The 12217-nt window shown below is 46.2% G+C and overlaps 1 protein-coding gene across 2 annotated transcripts; it reads left to right on the top strand.

The window, feature by feature from the left end:
- Window positions 1–40: 40 nt before the first annotated feature.
- Window positions 41–11505, top strand: PAGR1 (PAXIP1 associated glutamate rich protein 1). Of its 2 annotated transcripts, none has more exons than XM_056535197.1 (4): window positions 41–211; window positions 7875–8329; window positions 9224–9306; window positions 10946–11505. In XM_056535197.1, exons 2-4 carry the CDS (start codon window positions 7875–7877, stop codon window positions 11119–11121), a joined length of 714 nt encoding a protein of 237 aa, XP_056391172.1. In that variant the 5' UTR covers window positions 41–211; the 3' UTR covers window positions 11122–11505. The 2 variants fall into 2 exon arrangements, with proteins under 2 accessions (XP_056391172.1, XP_056391171.1); XM_056535196.1 differs by having other exon boundaries at window positions 42–220.
- The last annotated feature ends 712 nt before the right edge of the window (window positions 11506–12217 follow it).

Here is a 12217-nt window from a genome sequence, read left to right as displayed (position 1 = left end):
CTGTAATCTTTATATATTATTTCTTTAGAAGACACAGCAGCGCGGGGTGATACGGTGTGGTGTTCTCAACGGTGCAGCGCCACCTTGTGGATGTGTAAGGAATTGTCAGGAAGTGACGTCATGAGATCCTGCGCGGGGTAAACGGGACTCAAGGGGCAAGATGGCGGCGTCCAGCCGAGGCTGATTAGTGCTGAGAGGAGAGATCAGTGCGGTAAGGACGGTGAGTGATGATAACGGGGCAGAAGATCGATTAGTAATGCCTTACAGTGTTTATCAATAAACCAGCTGTTACAAAACTACCAGTGCTCTCTCACACCCCTCTGTCCGTGTCAGGAACTGTCCAGAGCAGGAGAGGTTTGTTATGGGGATTGGTTTCTACTCTGGACAGTTCCTGACATGGACAGAGGTGTCAGCAGAGAGCACTGTGGTCAGACTGGAAAGAACTACACAACTTCCTGTGGAGCATACAGCAGCTGATAAGTACTGGAAGGATTAAGATGTTTATATAGAAGTAATTTACAAATCTGTATAACTTTCTGTCCCCAGTTGATTTGAATAAAATTGTTTTCCACCAGAGCACCCCTTAAAGGAGTAGTCTGGGAAAATTGCCTTTCATACTGCCGGCAGTAAAAATAAATAAGTGTACATACCTTCCGTCGCTCCTCTGGCGGCTCCGGTCTCCGCCGCGATCCTCTTCCTGGTTGCCGGTGGTCGGCGAGTCATCCTGCACTCAGCCAATCACCGGCCGCAGCGAAATCCTGACTCGGCCGGCGATAGTGTGACATTTAACCTCCCTGGCGGTATGATTCTGTCTGGAAATTTGTACCAAAAGCTGTACAATTTTTTTAACTGAATTTCACATCTCCCTTCGTCCATTTCACATCTCCCCTGTCACATTCCCCCGAAACATTCTCCCCCCTCCTTGTCACATTCTCCCCCCTCCTTGTCACATTCTTCCCCCTTGTCACATTTCCCCCTTGTCACATTCCCCCCCTTGTCACATTTCCCCCTTGTCACATTCCCCCCCTTGTCACATTTCCCCCTTGTCACATTTCCCCCTTGTCACATTTCCCCCTTGTCACATTTCCCCCTTGTCACATTTCCCCCTTGTCACATTTCCCCCTTGTCACATTCCCCCCCTTGTCACATTTCCCCCTTGTCACATTTCCCCCTTGTCACATTTCCCCCTTGTCACATTTCCCCCTTGTCACATTTCCCCCTTGTCACATTTCCCCCTTGTCACATTTCCCCCTTGTCACATTTCCCCCTTGTCACATTTCCCCCTTGTCACATTTCCCCCTTGTCACATTTCCCCCTTGTCACATTTCCCCCTTGTCACATTTCCCCCTTGTCACATTCCCCCCTGTCACATCCCCCCTGTCACATTCCCCCCCCCCTGTCACATTCCCCCCCTTGTCACATTCCCCCCCTTGTCACATTCCCCCCCTTGTCACATTCCCCCCCTGTCACATTCCCCCCCCCAGTCACATTCCCCCCCCAGTCACATTCCCCCCCCAGTCACATTTCCCCCCTTGTCACATTTCCCCCTTGTCACATTCCCCCCCTTGTCACATTTCCCCCTTGTCACATTCCCCCCTTGTCACATTTCCCCCCTGTCACATTTCCCCCTTGTCACATTTCCCCCTTGTCACATTCCCCCCCTTGTCACATTCCCCCCCTTGTCACATTTCCCCCTTGTCACATTTCCCCCTTGTCACATTTCCCCCTTGTCACATTTCCCCCTTGTCACATTTCCCCCTTGTCACATTTCCCCCTGTCACATCCCCCCTGTCACATTCCCCCCCCCCCTGTCACATTCCCCCCCCCCTGTCACATTCCCCCCCTTGTCACATTCCCCCCCTTGTCACATTCCCCCCCTTGTCACATTCCCCCCCTTGTCACATTCCCCCCCTGTCACATTCCCCCCCTGTCACATTCCCCCCCCCAGTCACATTCCCCCCCTTGTCACATTCCCCCCTTGTCACATTCCCCCCTGTCACATTCCCCCCTTGTCACATTCCCCCCCTTGTCACATTCCCCCCTTGTCACATTCCCCCCTTGTCACATTCCCCCCCTTGTCACATTCCCCCCTTGTCACATTCCCCCCCTGTCACATTCCCCCCCAGTCACATTCCCCCCCAGTCACATTCCCCCCCAGTCACATTCCCCCCCAGTCACATTCCCCCCCAGTCACATTCCCCCCCAGTCACATTCCCCCCCAGTCACATTCCCCCCCTGTCACATTCCCCCCCTGTCACATTCCTCCCCAGTCAAATTCCCCCCTTTGTCACATTCCCCCCTCTGTCACCTTGTCCTGCAGCAGTACACACTGGGTTTGCCGGCAGATTTCAAACCTAGTGTATTTGCTGCAGAACAAGTCCTTTCCCCTTCAGCCAATCACAGGCTTTACACCACTGCGGCCTGTGATTGGCTGAAAAGTGAAAGGTCCTAGAAGATGAATAGTGAAGAGAGGACACCCCGGACCGCACGGAGGGGAACAGCATCTTCAGGGACCGGGATTAGGTGAGCAAAAGTTTTTTTTATTTTACTACTTCTTTCTTTTACACTTAGCTCAGTGTTTTTCTAACAGGGTGCCTCCAGCTGTTGTGAAACTACTACTCCCAGCATGCCCGGACAGCCTTTGGCTGTTCGGGCATGCTGAGAGTTGTAGTTTTGCAACAGCTGGAGGCCCCCTGGTAGGGAAACACTGACTTTTAGTATTTTTCTTTACCTGCTCTGGCCGGCCCCCGCAACGGGAGCCGACCAGAGCAGATAATCGCATGTTTTCCCGGGGGCCGCATCGCTATATCGCATTGCTTTTGCGATATATCGTGCAGCCCGGCCGGGAACTCTGTAATTCTACCCGAGCGTGACTCGGGGTTACCGATCCTGGCAGGGAAAATTAACCCCGAGTCACTCTCGGGAATACCGCTCAGGAGGTTAAGGACACAGCCCATTTTATTTTAGCATTTTCACTTTTTCCTCCTCGCCTCACTCTTTTATATTCCCATATCAGGGCTTGTTTTTTGCATGACCAGATGTACTTTGTAATGACATCACTTATTTTACCCTAAAATGTATGGTAAACATCCCCCCCCCCCCCCCAAAATATTTTATATTTTTTTATTTTTTTTTGTGTAAGGAAATTGAACCCGAAAATCATAATTTTCCAGATTTGGGGGGGTTTCGTTTTCTTTTTGCGGTAAAAATGACATGTTTTCTTCATTCTCTGGGCCAATACAATTAAAATGATTCCCATGGTTGCATACATTTCTATTATTAGAATAAAATTTATTATTTATAAAAAAAAATTGCAGTTTGATGTGAAATTTTTGACTTTAAAAAAAATAAAATTTTTATGCTGTTCACTGGATCATTAATATTATATATTTATAGTTCGGACACGTACGCATGTGGCAATATCAAATATGTTTATTATTTATCGGGTTTTTACTCACCTTCCTGCAGTCAGATCAGTGATCCCTGCATACAGGCAGGCTGTAGTAATGGAGCGCCGATAACACTGATCAATGGTGTTCTATGGCATAGCATTGACCAGTGTATGCAATCTAAGGATTCCATTTTTAAATGAACTGGTGCCAGGAAGTTAAACAGATTTGTAAATGACTTCTATTAAAAAAAAAAATCTTAATCCTCCCAGTACTTTTTTAGCAGCTGTATGCTACAGAGGATATTCTATACTTTTTGAATTTCATTTTTGTCTTGTCCACAGTGCTCTCTGCTGACACCTGATGCCCGTATCAGGAACTGTCTGGAGCAGCATAGGTTTGCTATGGGGATTTTCTCCTGCTCCGGACAGTTCCTGACATGGACAGAGGTGTCAGCAGAGAGCACTGTGGACAGACGGAAAGGAAATTCGAAAAGAAAAGAATTTCCTCTGTAGAATACAGCTGCTAAAAAGTACTGGAAGGATTAAGAATTTTTAATAGAAGTCATTTACAAATAGGTTTAACTTTCTGGCACCAGTTGATTTAAAAAAGAAAAAAAAAAAAAAGTTTTCCACCGGAGTACCCCTTTAATGCAAAATAATTCTGCTGCAACTATATTTTTGAGCTAATTTTATTTTTACCAATTTGTTTATTTTTTTCGATATTTTTTATTTTATTTTTTTTTTTTTTTTTTGTGGTACATAAAATTGTGGTGTGCGGAAATGTCTATACCACAAAAGAAATCGTGCACAGGGGACAAAAGGCAGTGATGTATAACATAGTGACATAATGAAGGTCTGTGGCAGTGTTTCTCAACCAGGGTGCCTCCAGCTGTTGCAAAACTCCAACTCCCAGCTTGCCCGGACAGCCTACGGCTGTCCGGGCAAGCTGGGAGTTGTAGTTTTGCAACAGCTGGAGGCACGCTGGTCAGGAATTACTGGTCTATGGGTATACCATGGTGTGCACGGTGTTAAGTCCGGTTAGATAAACGTATAGGGGGCAAAAATGATCAGACCAGGGTCAGCGCTAGACTCTGGTCGGCTCATTGAGATGAATGGGGTTCGGGTCGAATCCGGCTGGGACAAGGGAGCTCCCGGTTTTCGCTCCCCCCCAACCGGATCGGCACCCGTACACTACAGACGTAATGTGCACCCGCCCTAAACTATGTCCAAACTATTAAAATAGGTTATTTAAAGGGGTACTTCCGTGGAAAACTTTGAGTTTTTTTTAAATAAGTTGGTGCAAGAAAGTTAAACAGATTCGTTAATAACTTCTATAAAAAATTTTTAATCCTTCCAGTACTTTTTAGGGGCTGTATACTACAGAGGAAATGCTTTTCTTTTGGGATTTCTCTTCTGTCACGACCACAGTGCTCTCTGCTGACCTCTGCTGTCCATTTTAGGAACCGTCCAGAGCAGCATACGTTTGCTATGGGGATTTCCTCCTGCTCTGGACAGTTCCTAAAATGGACAGCAGAGAGCACTGTGGTCGTGACAGAAGAGAAATCCCAAAAGAAAAGCATTTCCTCTGTAGTATACAGCATCTAAAAGGTACTGGAAGGATTAAGATTTTTTTTAATAAAAGTCATTTACAAATCTGAAAGAAATTGGGGTATGTGCAGCTCACAATATAAATTAGTCGAGGCTAAATGGAAAGTATTTACACCAAAAAAATACTAGTACAAAATAATATTTAAGGGTAAAAAGGGGGGGTACCAAATGCCTCTAGACTAATACCATAAAATGGTACATGATGATGAAATTACAGAAAAATAAATCGGACTGTGCTTCACTTTAAATGATGTACAAATTTAATATAAATTAATATAAATTATTACAAATGAGACATAAAATTAATAATGCAAATCTAATACATAAATGCCTCCTACCACAGGGCCCTTGTGGGGAGGTATGATATTTGAATACAAAGCATATATTAAAAAATGTTAAAATATAGCATGTAAATTATATTCTACCGCTATCCCAATATAATGCAAACCGACATGCTGTACTTTTGTGCGGTACACTCCGTTCTCATGTGATTTAGAACAGTTCACAAAGTGATATAGTTACCAACTCCTAGAGGTAGTTTTGGCTGGACGTCCGAGAGATGGATGTATGGAGGCTGTGTCCAGCGCTGGCGTGCGCTTACGGTGACGGGCCCGGATGCCACACGCCAAAAAGGTCACCGGTCACGGAATAATTACAGGCTCGATGGCAGATGTAGTGGAGGCTGTGTCCAGCGCTAGCATGCGCTTGCGGTGACGGGCCCGGTTGCCGCAGGCCGAGGAGAAGTCATCGGTCACGGAGTGGCTCCGGAGATGGAAATATACTCGGAGGTAGATGGATCTTACTCCGGAAACAAAGGAAGGAAAACCTCGTGGAGGATCTCTCGGCGTCTGGTGGAATGGCGAATGGATTACAGCCAGGTGTGAAAACAGCAGATGATGGAGTTGTATCGGAGGTAGGTGATAGCGGTTTGTGGATTGCGGTGGTCACGCGTTTCAGGGTACTTTATATATGACCCTTTGTCATATATAAAGTACCCTGAAACGCGTCTAGAGAGAAATATTTACCGCATGACCACCGCAATCCACAAACCGCTATCACCTACCTCCGATACAACTCCATCATCTGCTGTTTTCACACCTGGCTGTAATCCATCCGCCATTCCACCAGACGCCGAGAGATCCTCCACGAGGCTTTCCTTCCTTTGTTTCCGGAGTAAGATCCATCTACCTCCGAGTATATTTCCATCTCCGGAGCCACTCCGTGACCGGTGACTTCTCCTCGGCCTGTGGCATCCGGGCCCGTCACCGCAAGCCAGCGCTGGACACAGCCTCCACTACATCTGTCACCGAGCCTGTAATTATTCCGTGACCGGTGATCTTTTCTTTGGCGTGTGGCATCCGGGCCCGTCACCGTATGCGCACGCTAGCGCTGGACACAGCCTCCATACATCCATCTCTCGGACGTCCAGCCAAAACTACCTCTAGGAGTTGGTAACTATATCACTTTGTGAACTGTTCTAAATCACATGAGAACGGAGTGTACCGTACAAAAGTACAGCATGTCGGTTTACAATATATTGGGATAGCGGTAGAATATAATTTACATGCTATATTTTAACATTTTTTAATATATGCTTTGTATTCAAATATCATACCTCCCCACAAGGGCCCTGTGGTAGGAGGCATTTATGTATTAGATTTGCATTATTAATTTTATGTCTCATTTGTAATAATTTATATTAATTTATATTAAATTTGTACATCATTTAAAGTGAAGCACAGTCCGATTTATTTTTCTGTAATTTCATCATCATGTACCATTTTATGGTATTAGTCTAGAGGCATTTGGTACCCCCCCTTTTTATCCTTACATATTAATTTACAAATCTGTTTAACTTTCTGGAGCCAGTTGATAAAAAAAAAAAAAAAAAAATTGAAATGAAAAAGTTTTCCACGGAAGTACCCCTTTAAATAACCTATTTTAATAGTGTATACATAGTTTAAAAAAAAAAAATAAATAAAAATTATATATCAACTGGCTCCAGAAAGTTAAACAGATTTGTAAATTACTTCTATTAAAAAATCTTAATCCTTTCAATAATTATCAGCTGCTGAAGTTGAGTTGTTTTCTGTCTGGCAACAGTGCTCTCTGCTGACATCTCTGCTTGTCTCGGGAACTGCACAGTGTAAAAGAGGTTTACTATGGGGATTTGCTTCTAAACTGGGCGGTTCCCGAGACACGTCATCAGAGAGCACTTAGGCAGAAAATAACAACTCAACTTCAGCAGCTCATAAGTACTGAAAGGAGTAAGATTTTTTAATAGAAGTCATTTACAAATCTGTTTAACTTTCTGGAGCCAGTTGATTTAAAAAAAATAAAATAATAAGTTTTCCACCGGAGAACCCCTTTAAACCGCACGGTCAGTGGCGTAAACATAAAAAATACCAGAAGTCCGGAATAGGACTTCACTTCATATACCCTAAAAAATATATATATGAAAGACCATCAAAAAGTCCCATCACAACAAAAATGGTACCGATAAAAATTACAGATCACGGCGCAAAAATGGTCCTCATAAATCACCGTATACGGAAAAATAAAAAATGAATTATAGATGTCAGAAGAGGAGAATTTTAAGCAAAGTCATTTTCATGCAAAAAAAAAAGTAAATTTTTACTTAAATGTAGTAAAATAAAAGAAAACCTATATGAATTGGGGATCGCTGTAATCGTATGGACCTACAGAATAAGAAAAGGGGTGATTTTTTAAATTCTTTACCAAAAATTGCTTCGCGTAGAAACGCTAAACCCAACAAAATTTGCAAAATTGTAAGTTGTTTTTTTTTTCTTCTAATTTTGCCCCACAATTAAAATTTTTTTTTTTTTTACTTTATCGCTCTGTTTCCCGTATTTAGATGCAGGAGGCGTCGGAGGACGGCGAGGAGAAGGTGACCTCCAAGATGGAGTCCCTGGCAGTGAAGGAAGGAGAAGACGAGGAGGAGGAAGAAGAGGAGGAGGGGACGCGAGAGGTGGAAGAGGAGGAGGAGGGTCAAAAAGAGGAGGAAGGAGAGAAAGGAGAAGGGGAGGAGGAGGATGACGATGGAGATCAGCGGCGCCAGGATGACGACAACGAGGAGGAGGAGGACGATGAGGACTGGTGCATCCAGTGCAGCGACGACGACCTGGACGAGACGGAAGGATGGGAGCCGGGGCCGGAGGTGATAAAGCGTCTGTACGAGCTGATCGCCAGCGAGGGAACGCTGCCCCTACAGGTGGACATCCTGCTGCGCCGGCCGCCCACCCCCGAGCCGGACTCCCTGGACGAGGAGTCAGACCAGGAGCAGGAGGAAGAGGAGGAGGAGGAGCACTCGTGAGTAGTATAAAACTGTGTCACACTACTATTTCATCACATCTCTGATTGCTGTCACTGAATGGGAACCACCTTGGGCTAGGAACCCCGTTCTGATCGATTACTTTTCACAGCTGAGGGTTTGTTACAGTCCTATCCTGTCTGAGCCATTTGGTATACGAATCGGCATCATCATTCTGTCTCCTGTTGGTTTGTTGCAATGTGTCGGTCTGGAGTCCGGGCTGTTTAGATCACAGTGTTGTCCACACTGGGTGCAACTGTAACAAATCCTCAGTCATGTGAATTGGACAATCAAGGTTCTTATTCACTGACAGCAAGCAGAAGGCTTAAAGGAGTATTGCCATTTCGGCATGTTATCCTCTGCCCACAGGTAGGGCAGTGTTTTCCAACCAGTGTGCCTCACGCTGTGGCAAAACTACAACTCCCAGCATGCCCGGACAGCCGTTGGCTGTCCGGGCATGCTGGGAGTTGTAGTTTTGCTACTGGTTGGGAGACACTGGAATAGGGGATGAGGGGGTCCGACTGCTTGGGTCCCTATAAATTCACAGAATGGGGAGAAAATAGTCCCCAGAATGAACGGAAGCGCACTGAGCATGTGCGGCCAGCGTTCCATTATTGTCTATGGGGCTTCTGAACATTGCCAAGAGCAGAGCTCAACAATGCCAGGAAGCCCCATACAGAATGGTCAGAATGCTGGCCGCACATGCTCAGTGCGCTCCGTCTATTCTAAGTAGTGTTTTCTCGCAGATGTCCCCTATTCTTTTCTCTTTGCAGCCAAGGATTTTAGGTAGATTCTGGGAATTGTAGTTTGTGACTGGTGCTGTCTGTTCTGACCAATAAGATCGATCCTGTCTGTATTTTGCCACCTCCTGATCTGTTACTTTGCGCCCGCAGGCCTCCGGCACCCACAGAGTTCGATTTCGATGATGAACCCATCACTCCGAAAAACTCTTTAATTGACAGAAGGCGAACGCCAGGTAAGTGGTGATGGAGGGGGTGAAGCCTTGCAAGTTTATACAAGCCAATGAAACAGTGCTGCACAGTAAAGCATGGTGAAAACTAGAGATGAGCGAACTTACAGTAAATTCGATTCGTCACGAACTTCTCGGCTCGGCAGTTGATGACTTTTCCTGCATAAATTAGTTCAGCTTTCAGGTGCTCCGGTGGGCTGGAAAAGGTGGATACAGTCCTAGGAAAGAGTCTCCTAGGACTGTATCCACCTTTTCCATCCCACCGGAGCACCTGAAGGCTGAACTAATTTACGCAGGATAAGTCATCAACTGCCGAGCCGAGAAGTTCGTGATGAATCGAATTTACTGTAAGTTCGCTCATCTCTAGTGAAAACCTTGCTGTATTTAAAAAAATATAATAATAATCAAAACATCCCTACATGTTTCACCACTTTACATGGTGTCTTCAGGGGAAACTAGTGCAATGGCTCCCCATGCAGTTGGTGGAAGTACAGAAATTTATCAACTACCAATCTATGGGGGAGTTGTACATGTGGCAAACAATACATTTACAAAACCGTACAACAGTTGAGAAGAAGAATATAAGCACATAAATACACAATGTAAATTGTGCCCTAGATGTGGGGGTTCCAATTGTCAAGTTTTAAAGGGGAACTCCAGTGGAAAACTTTTTTTTTTTTTTTTTTTTTAAATCATCTGGTGCCAGAAAGTTAAACAGATTTGTAAATTACTTCTATTAAAAAAAAAAAAAAAAAAAAAATCTTAATCCTTCCAGTACTTCTTAGCGGCTGTACACTACAGAGGAAATGCTTTTCTTTTTGGAGTTCTCTTCTGTCACGACCACAGTGCTCTCTGCTGACCATTTTAGGAACTGTCCAGAGCAGGAGAAAATCCCCATAGCAAACATATGCTGCTCTGGACAGTTCCTAAAATGGACAGCAGAGGTCAGCAGAGAGCACTGTGGTCATGACAGAAGAGAAATCCAAAAAGAAAAGCATTTCCTCTGTAGCATACAGCCGCTAAGAAGTACTGGAAGGATTAAGATTTTTTAATAGAAGTCATTTACAAATCTGTTTAACTTTCTGGCACCAGTTGATTACATATTGCTAAGGCTTTAGAACAGTGTTTCCCAAGCAGTGTGCCCCCAGCTGTTGCAAAAGTACAACTCCCAGCATGCCCGGACAGCCGTTGGCTGTCCGGGCATGCTGGGAGTTTACTTTTGCAACAGCTGGAGACACCCTGCTTGGGAAGCATTGCTGTATAGACGTGTTTGAGTCAGTTATCACAGCCGCAGACATTAGATCTAAGCTGGAAAGTGATCATTGCTGCAGTGTAAAGCAGGGAGGGTACAGTGCAGCAGTTAAAGGGGTACTCCGCCCCTAGACATCTTATCCCCTATCCATAGGACAGGGGATAAGATGTCTGATCGCAGGGGTCCCGCTGCTGGGAACCCCCGCGATCTCTCCTGATGACTCACAGTACAGGGGCCTGAGTATTGTGACGTCACGGCTCCGCCTCCTCATGATGTCCCACCCCCTCAATGCAAGTCTATGGGAGGGGGTGTGACGGCCTCTAATGAGATTTGGTGGGGTGGGTCGAGCAGATAAGAAGATATATATTTAACTCTTTGTCTCCCACTCATCAGCCCGCAGTCAGAAGCGAGAGGCGCGGCTGGACAAGGTCCTCTCCGACATGAAGCGCCACAAGAAGATCGAGGAGCAGATCCTGAAGACCGGGCGCGACCTGTTCGACATGGACCCGGACTCCGTGCCTACCCCGAAACGCTCGTCCGCCATTTTCCCCCGCCAGCGGAAGTACTAACCATCATGAATATATAATGTATTGTGACTGAACGGCGCCGCCCTTAGCGCAAATTCTGGATGTAAATATCAATGTGTGAGACACCTAGTGGACATTTCCATGTACTGCACTCAGGTGACACGTTCTCCGCAATTCACACGTCACCACACACTGAACCGCCGCTCCGGAGGCTTAATGTCGTTAACTATTTCATGTTCACTTACATTTCGTACAGTCTGTTCTCCACTGCATGTAAAAGTGAGGAGGACCCCAGCGCCACGACTGCTGAGGATGCCTGGGTCTTGTAGTGCAGCTGCAGAGAGCGCCCCCCAGTGACTGTATCCCTCCCGTTCTCTCCTTCTTGTCCTGTGTAAATAAAACCTTTTTGTTTTTTGTCTCCTTTAACATGTGATATTGTGGTTTATTTTCTGGTGATCCTCCAGGACTGTGGCATACGAGGGGCTCAGGGCTGAGCTGTCAATCATACAGAGCCCCGCCCACATTCTGCTGCTCAGCAGTCTGACATACGAGGGGCTGAGCTGTCAATCATACAGAGCCCCCGCCCACATTCTGCTGCTCAGCAGTGTGACATACGAGGGGCTGAGCTGTCAATCATACAGAGCCCCGCCCACATTCAGCAGTGTGGCATACGAGGGGCTGAGCTGTCAATCATACAGAGCCGCCTACATTCAGCTGCTCAGCAGTGTGGCATACGAGGAGCTGAGGGATGAGCTGTCAATCATACAGAGCCCCGCCTACATTCAGCTGCTCAGTGTGGCTTACGAGGAACTGAGGGCTGAGCTGTCAATCATACAGAGCCCTGCCCACATTCAGCTGCTCAGCAGTGTAAACCTTAGGGACCCAGCAGTCAGACTTATCCCCCCTTCCTTAGGATTCTAGTTGGATTAAAGGGGTACTCCGCTGCTCAGCGTTTGGAACAAACTGTTCGGGTGCTGGTGCCAGGAGCTTGTGACGTCATAACCCCGCCCCTTCATGATGTCACGCCCTGCCCCCTCAATGCAAGTCTATGGGAGGGGGCGTGTCAGCTGTCACGCCCCCCTCCCATAGACTTGCATTGAGGGGGCGGGTTTGTGACATCATGTGGGAGTGGCGCTAT

This window comes from Hyla sarda, chromosome 8 (genome assembly GCF_029499605.1).
Source record: "Hyla sarda isolate aHylSar1 chromosome 8, aHylSar1.hap1, whole genome shotgun sequence".
In the NCBI taxonomy this organism is placed as follows: domain Eukaryota; kingdom Metazoa; phylum Chordata; class Amphibia; order Anura; family Hylidae; genus Hyla; species Hyla sarda.
Note: the sequence above shows the minus strand (reverse complement) of the source record. Positions and strands in the feature narration are given on the sequence as shown.